Below are 7,786 nucleotides of genomic sequence, written 5' to 3' on the forward strand. Positions count from 1 at the left end.
CGGCGCGTGGCGGGGGGGGGGGCGCGAAGGGGCGGCCTGGACCGCAGCGCCTCCGGCCCGCGCGCCGACGAGGTGTGGAGGCGCGCGCGGGCCGGGGCAGGAGGCCACCCGCAACCGGTGCCGCCCTCGCCAGCGCTGCCCCGGCCGCCTCCCTTCCTGCCCGCAGCGCGGCGAGGTGCTCATTGGTGGCCCGGTTTCGCAGGCCGGGGAAAGAGACCCAGAAAGGAGAAGAGACTTGAAGGGTGCCAGTGGGCCGGGCCAGAGCCCACTGGCCTCAGCGCTGGGGAGGCCGGCTCCTGCTGCCACCGCGTCTTAACCGGAGCAGGAAGGAGCAGAGGCAGGGGCCGGCCCGGGCGCCCTACCTGTGGGCAGCACCCACTGGCCAGGCTCAGGACCTGCCTCTTCAGCTGTCAAGTGGGAAGGTGTCCCACCGTCCGCACGCGGCTGACTTCCAAGTGTGTGACCTTGGGCAAAGGACGAGCACCCGGGGCCTCAGTTTTTACCTCTGTTCAACAGGGATAATTATAGTTTCTCACTTCACATCATTGAGAACCAAACCTTGGGAAGCATTTTGTGTGGAGCCCAACTGATGTTGCCAGGTCTTATTAAACGAAATCCGTTATCGCTGTCGGAAAGAGTGTGTGTTTACCCTCCCTCCCCTGGGGCATTAACCGCTCTGTTCACACCTAGATTAGAGCCCTTATCACCTGCGCAGCTGCCTGTAGGGTAATGAGCCGTGGCAGGTGTCTGGCCCAGAGTTAGATCTGCCACAGGGATCTAACACCAGCCTGTTCCCTATGCCAGTGCGAATGTTCTGCGAGGTTCGTGAATGGACAGAAACCTGGTTCTTGATCAATACTAGGTTTCAGCAGGAAGTCTGCTCTGCCAGAAGGGCCAGCTGACTGTGTCCAGGAGACAAGTGACTGTGCAGCAGGCGTGGGGACTAGCAGCTGGTAAGCCTCACTGAGCAACCTGAGGTTCTTTTCTCTTGCTTTCAGTAAGTTGTGGGGTGGTGTGTGTGTGTGTGTGTGAAGGCAAATAAGCAGGCTTCTTCCGGGGGGACCTGACAGCTGGGTTTGGCTCCTAGGCCCAGCATCAGGGTTCTGTTTCCTAAGAGAAAGCATTTACATACAACCCCAAAGGTCCCAGGTGATGTGGTAGGGAAGCCGGCATAGAATGAGGCTATCTGGGCCGCTGGGAGTCTCATGCACTGAAGCCAGAGGAGGGCCTGCTTCCACCTGCCCACCAGGGCTCCTCTTGGCTCTGGGGAGGCCTGGGTACTGGTACTTAACCCGCCTCTGCCTCTGCAGTTCTTTCTTCCCATCCAAAAGTCGCTACTCATTCCCAGGCCCTTCCAGGAGGCGCCTTCCCCTCTCTTGCCTAGGGCCCCTCGGCCTGGCCGGCCCGGGCCCACCCATTTCCTGTGCCGCCCCAACTCCGCCCCCACTCGGGTGGAAAGTTTCTCTCCTCAAGCAGGGCGGCTCCTACTCCTTCCTTCCCGGAGGGCCAGGAAAGCCCAAAGCGAGTAGGGAGGGGGGCTGGGCTCCAGGCCTCCGACCACAGAGGGGAAGTGACTCGCTCGCAGTCACACAACCGCGGGTCCAGGATGGGCCAGCTTGGAAGGCTCGGCAACTCTGCTCAGGGAGCGAGGATTCGCACCCTGCCACCGCCAAGCCTCTTCCACTCGGGGGTCTCGGGCGCCATCTGCCGGCAGAGCGCGGGGCAGCACCTGCTAGAAACATCTTTCCGCTCCAAAACCAGACAGTCAGAACGCACTAATGCCGAGAGAGTATTTATTTATCTAGGCGCCCAGGAGGATGGCCCCTAAACTTAAATATCTAGCACGGAGCTTTGGCCCTCCTGGCCATGGGTGGGTGCAGGAATGGGTCCTGGAGCCCTTGTCTAAGGCAGTGGAACCCAGGGACCAGAGGGGGGGATGCCCCTGAGCCAGCAGCTGCCAAGGGCAGCAAAAGATGAAGAGATAGGAGCCAGGCACTCATCCCAATCCCAGAGATGTCAAGGATAGTGCCAGATGTTTTGGACCCACAGCCAAACTGAAGGTTGGCCAAGCTGAAGTGCACGCAGGTGGGAGAAGAGGAGGTCCAGTGCCATGGGCAGAGGCTGTAGCCCAGGTACCTGCCCCAGTGCCAGCTAACTCAAGACAGGAGAGGGTAGGCAGTTTTAGTTCTGAGGGGCCCAGGCCTTGCCCTCCTGTGAGGTGAGGTGGTATGGGGGAAAGCAGGCACTAGAGTCTGAGTACTTGCTGAAGGATGAATTTCTGAGCCTTTTGCATGGGTGCCTGCCCCCCACACCCTTAGCTCTTCAGAGGCTGATGTGGAAGGCATCCTGCAGCCACTGGTCTCGGGCATTGTGCGTCTGGGGCACAGTGAGGGGTGGCGGGTCCGGGGGCAGGCTGGCATCAGGAGGCTCGTCATCATCAGATAGGCCAGCATCAGGTGGGTAGGAACTGTCTGAGTGCAGAGAGGATGACAGGTCCTGGCACAGGCTCAAGTCTTGGCACAGGTGCTTGTAGTCCTGGATTGACTCGTACAGGCCCCACAGCTGGCATAACAGGGACATGTCCAGCTGCCGCAGGCCCACCTGCAAAAGACTGAGAATGGGCTAGGGTTGGGGTCCGAGCCACCCTCAGCCCAAGCCACAGTCCTAGTCAATCTTCCCACACCTTCTGAAGCACAGGTTTTTGTGGGCGTCAGATGCTATCTGCAAGTTTCAAATCTTTAGTCAAGTCACTAACGCTCATCTGCAAAAGACAGCAGTCGTCTAGAATGGAATGAAATCACTCCAGTGAATTACTTAAAAATACATGGTAACTATTGCCATAAGCAGTAACTGTAATTATTGTTACCGTATCCCCTCTGACCCAACAGGCTTCTGCAGATCCTCTAGACCCAGACCGCGCTTTGCCTCTGCGCTCTGCCCCGCCCCGGCACCCCTCAAGCTCGCTGGCAGCTCCCATCGCCCCCCAAGGCCCAGCTGACCAAGGCCCAACTACTCACCATCTCTTTGCGCAACGCCGCTAGCGCCGAGTCGAGGTTGACAGGACGACGCGGGCCGGGGGGACCAGCGGTACTTCCCGCGTTGGCGGCGCCGGCAGCATAGCGGGGCCCGTCCGGGACGCGGGCGGCGCGGCTCAGCTCATCGTGGATGCGGCTGCGCTGGCTGTAGACGCGTTCCAGCTCCCGCCACGAGCCCCCGCTCGCGTTGAGAAGACCGCTGAGGCCGCGCGGTAGCGGCGGGAGACCCGCCAGGGTGCAGCCCGTGCCGCCCTGCGCCTCGGCCGAGGGCAACCCATTCATGGCCGGGCCGATACAAAGGATGACACCGCCTCCTTCCCTCCAACGCTCCGCCCGGGCCGCCGCCCGCAGGCCCCCCGCACCCGCGGCCCCGCCAGCCGAGCCCAGCCGCCGCCCGCAGGCCTTGCTTTGTTCCAGCCCGGACTCCTCCGGCTCCGCCCCCGCCCCGCCCCCGTGCAGGCGGGGCCTCTCTTAAAAGGGCAACGGTTTGTGGGCCCAAGTTGCCCCAAGTCGCAGAAGAGGAGCAGGGTGAAAACGCGGAGGGAGGAAGCCAAAAGCAGAGGGTGCGGTTTCTTGGTGGTTCTTTCTGACACCCACCCCCAACACTCTGCCCAGTTATAACTGTTAAGGAAAAGGATTTTTCTAAAAGGGGGTAACAAGGATGAGGAGACTGGGGTTGAGTCCATACTTTGTCCCTCACGTGCAACCTGATACCCTAGTCTGGGCCTGACGTGGGATAGGATGATGGTATTGGGATGCAGGATGCTCAGGGAAAGAAGGAGAAGCTGCCAAGGGGACTGGAACCCCAGATCTCACTTGAGGGTGGAGAATGAGCCCTGGATGGCTGAGGAGGGGTGCTGTGGAGGGCCACACCTAGTTTCCGCTTTTAAGGAGGTTGTGGCCTCCTCCTCAGAAAAAAAGTATCACACCGTCCTCTTCCTCCTCCATCATCCCTATGGTTGGGAAACTGAGCAGAAACAAGCCCAACTCATCTCTCAGGGCATCAAGGAGAACAGACTGTGACAGCACGAGAGGCCAAAGGTAGGAAAAAGACGACTGGAGCTGGGGCTTGCATGCACACTTAGAACCAAGAAAAGAACAAACCACACAAGAGGAACAGCTGTTTTTCTAGAGGATTCTTCTCAGGAGGGGTCTTTTAGGGTTGTAGCTGCTGCAGGCTGCGCAGGGCTTCAGCACAAGCCCGGATAAGGCTACACAGCTGGATGCTCGTCTCCAGGGAGGTGCTAGAGCCCAGCTCAGCTGAGGCCCAGGCCAGCTTCTGCAGGAGAGCCTCCCGTGTGCAGGCCACAACTTCAGCATTTGGAGGCACAGCAGGAGGGGGCGGCCCCTGGACTGCCTTGAGCCCTGCTGCAGCTCCCTCACAGTGCTCTGGACGGGGGACTGGGGGCTGAGGGGCTGGCCGAGAGCCTAACGGGGGCTCCGAAGCAGAGGCGAGCTGGTGCTCCCGAGCTTGGGAGAGGGCAGCCTGGGCATTCAGAGCTAAAAGAGGAGAAAGCCAGTGGAATGGTCAGGATACCTGGCCTGCCTCAGCCCTGAGCCACCTCCCTACTCTTTACTTTTACACTGTTCTGCTCTTTCTGTTCTTCAGATGTTTTCCCTGCCCCTGTATAAGGCAACTCATTCCTTTTCTTCTCTGTATCAATTATTTATGTCCTTGCTTCATCTCTCTCATCAGAATTATGCCTAATTAAGCTCAGACTCTCCCATGGTGTTGGGCACACAGTGTAAGTTTTAGTGCTTTTACTCAACGAGTGGTCCTTTCTAGAGCTGAAAGGAGAAAGCACCTTACCCCTGCCCATCAATCATCTTCCAGGCCTACTGTACTGTTCCTGAGCCTCTATCACCACACTTCTTCACCAACCACACTCGATCCCTCACCCGGATTATCTTTATCCACGTCTGAATCGAGCTCCTGACAAGCCACGCAGTAGATTTTCCGCTGTTTGTCTTGGAGGAGGATCGTCTAGGAGCCAGAAAGCACACGGGGCAGGGGTGAGACGCCAGGCGAGGGGGTCCAGAGTGGAGACTTGAGGAAGGGCCGTGCGGCCTAGCCCACGGCCCCATCCTGGATCCCACGTCCCGAGTCTCTCCTCACCCCGCAGTCCGCGCACGTCTCGCCCAGCATGCGGTAACCACGCAGCAGGTAGTCGCCCATGAGCCGGGAGATGCGATCCTGCCGCTCCCGCCGCGCTTGCAGCACCTTCATCTCCGCTTCAGTCGGGGGCTCCCAGGAGAAATCGTCGACTTCTGGGGGAAGAGAGGCATGAAGGGTTGAGGGTTTTGCTGAAGCAGACTGCCTCCCGTACCCCGCAACCACCGGCCCCCGCAGCCCAAGTTCTCACCAGCGCCGTTCAGAGCCATGTTGCCGTTGTCGCCGATAGACTTACCGGAAGTGACGCACAAGCAGAGCGCCCTCCTCTTGGCCCCGCCCCCTCGTGTTGGGCGGAGGATGAAGGCGGAAATGCGCTCACCGTGCTCCTCTGACGTCACGATGCCCAGAGTGGGGCGTGTCTGCCGCAGACTGGAACCTGTCCCGCTGGCGCGGCTCTCGGTGAGAGCTCCGGGAAAAAACTTTTCGACTGGTGGGGCCTCAGGAGCGGCGTCTCCGTGATACCACCGCTTAGGTCGCAGGACCCGGAAGTGGCTGTGTACGGTCGCCCTTCCTGCCTGCTGCGGATGGCTGGAGAAATCTCCGCTGGCCTCCACCTCCCCCGGGGTTTCTCTTTCCGCACTGGCGGGACCTGGGGCCAGCGGGGAAGTGACATTATCTCAATAACGACACTCTTGATAATAACAAATGGCCCCTTACACACGCGTGGAGCCTCTTGAGACCTCAAGCGCTTCTCACTTCAACTGGCAAGGCAGGCCAGGCGGCGATCATTCTCGCTTTCTATACCTTTCCGCCTATTTCAAGATCCCTCCCTTTCTACAGTTTTTTTGTGGTCCAGTTGGCCTACCCCCTACTCCCCTCCAAGGCCTGGTGATGATGCAAAGGCAGCCCCTAAGCAGACTTTTTGTTTTGTTGAAGTTTGGACCCTTAAAAAGAAAAAACAAATCTGGAGCTGTGGCTGTGCTGGGCGTGCGCAGTCGGTTCCAGCCACAGCTGAGTAGTGATGCATGCTGTAGGGTGGGGCTGAGGGGCTTGCTACACGTGCCTGTGACCTTACCCTCTTTGGGTGGGGTGCTGTTCAAGTTATTAGTGCTCCCTGGACATTGGCCTTGGTGATTTTTTTTCTCTTTGTTCTTTTTCCATACACGTCCTCTCCCTGAATAGGTTTGGAGAGGACAGGCGGAGCAGGCAGTGTCCTCAGAGGGCAGCCCTAGTGTCTCAAGGCTGTACACCAAGGCAAAGGGGAAGGAGCTAGGACTTAGCCACCCCACCCCCACCCCCGCCAATCTCATTGGCAATCTCCTTTGACTGAGAGCACATGCTTTCAGATTTTTGTCTTGGGTTTTTGTTTTTGTTTTTTTGTTTCTGGCTGTGCTACAGCATGGGGAAGTTCCAGGGCCAAGGATAGAACCCAGACCACAGTAGTAACCTGAGACACAGCAATGACAATGCAGGATCATCAACCCACCAGACCACCAGGGAACTCCTCACAGTCTTAAGGGAGGTTTTTTGTGTTTTTTTTTGTTTTTTGTTTTGTTTGTTTGTTTGTCTTTTGTCTTTTTAGGGCCCCACCCGCAGCCTATGGAGGTTCCCAGACTAGGGGTCCAATTGGAGCTGTTGCTGCCGGCCTATGCCAGAGCCACAGCAACACGAGATCCAAGCATGTCTGTGACCTACACCACAGCTCACAGCAATGCCAGATCCTTAATCCACTGAGCGAGGTCAGGGATCGAACCCACAACCTCATGGTTCCCAGTAGGATTCATTTCTGCTGCGCCACAACGGGAACTCCTTAAGGGAGTTATAAGGGAGCTTTGACCCGCTTAGGAAGATTTCCTTGAGACAAACTCCCATAGGAAACCATAGATGAGACATTTATTACTTGTTGGTCTCATATTGTCTTAGGAGGGATTTGCAGTGTTGGTACAGGTGACCCAAGGAAATCTAGACAAATTCTTGTGATCAACTCCATTGCCCTAGAAAACTATGCTGGCCCTTCTATTAAAACAAGGCAAAAATGAGATGCTATTATAAAAGTGGGACAGAAATACCCTCTATCGAGGTGATCTCCTTTAAAAGACACAGTTGGAGCTCCTGTCGGGTGCAGTGGAAACTAATCCGACTAGTATCCATGAGGATGTGGGTTCAATCCCTGGTCTCACTCAGTGGGTCAGGGATCCGGCGTTGCTGTGAGCTGTGGTTTAAGTCACAGACGTGACTCGGAACCTGTACTGCTGTGGCTGTGGTGTAGGCCAGCAGCTGTAGCTCTGATTTGACCCCTGGAACTTACATATGCCGTGGGTGCGGCCCTAAAAAGCAATAAATAAATAAATAAATGTCTCAGCTGTGCAAGTTCAGCCCAAGTCCTGACAGACATCTATAAAAAAACTCCACACAACAACAGCAGAAGCCATATTCTTCTCAAAAACACATGGAACATTCTCCAGGAAAGACCATATATTAGACCATAAAACCAATCTCAATACATTTAAAAGGGTTGAAATCATACAAAGTATATTCTCGGGTCATGGTGGAATGATATTAGCAATCAATAACAAGGAAATTTGGGAAATTCACAAGTATATGGAAATTAAATGGCTTCTTAAATTAATGGGTCATA

At 56.6% G+C, this 7,786-nt stretch overlaps 2 protein-coding genes across 2 annotated transcripts; both read right to left on the bottom strand.

The window, feature by feature from the left end:
• Positions 1-1,776: 1,776 nt before the first annotated feature.
• On the bottom strand, positions 1,777-4,157 carry FAM89B (family with sequence similarity 89 member B). Its single transcript, XM_047775283.1, has 2 exons — positions 3,018-4,157; positions 1,777-2,601 (listed from the first exon to the last, which is right to left on the bottom strand). The coding sequence occupies exons 1-2, from the start codon at positions 3,315-3,317 to the stop codon at positions 2,323-2,325; spliced, it is 579 nt and encodes a 192-aa protein (XP_047631239.1). The 5' UTR covers positions 3,318-4,157; the 3' UTR covers positions 1,777-2,322.
• On the bottom strand, positions 4,157-5,468 carry ZNRD2 (zinc ribbon domain containing 2). Its single transcript, XM_047775282.1, has 4 exons — positions 5,399-5,468; positions 5,152-5,303; positions 4,935-5,019; positions 4,157-4,535 (listed from the first exon to the last, which is right to left on the bottom strand). Exons 1-4 carry the CDS (start codon positions 5,415-5,417, stop codon positions 4,192-4,194), a joined length of 600 nt encoding a protein of 199 aa, XP_047631238.1. The 5' UTR covers positions 5,418-5,468; the 3' UTR covers positions 4,157-4,191.
• Positions 5,469-7,786: the final 2,318 nt, after the last annotated feature.

The sequence above is a fragment of the Phacochoerus africanus genome, chromosome 4 (assembly GCF_016906955.1).
Source record: "Phacochoerus africanus isolate WHEZ1 chromosome 4, ROS_Pafr_v1, whole genome shotgun sequence".
Classification (NCBI taxonomy): domain Eukaryota; kingdom Metazoa; phylum Chordata; class Mammalia; order Artiodactyla; family Suidae; genus Phacochoerus; species Phacochoerus africanus.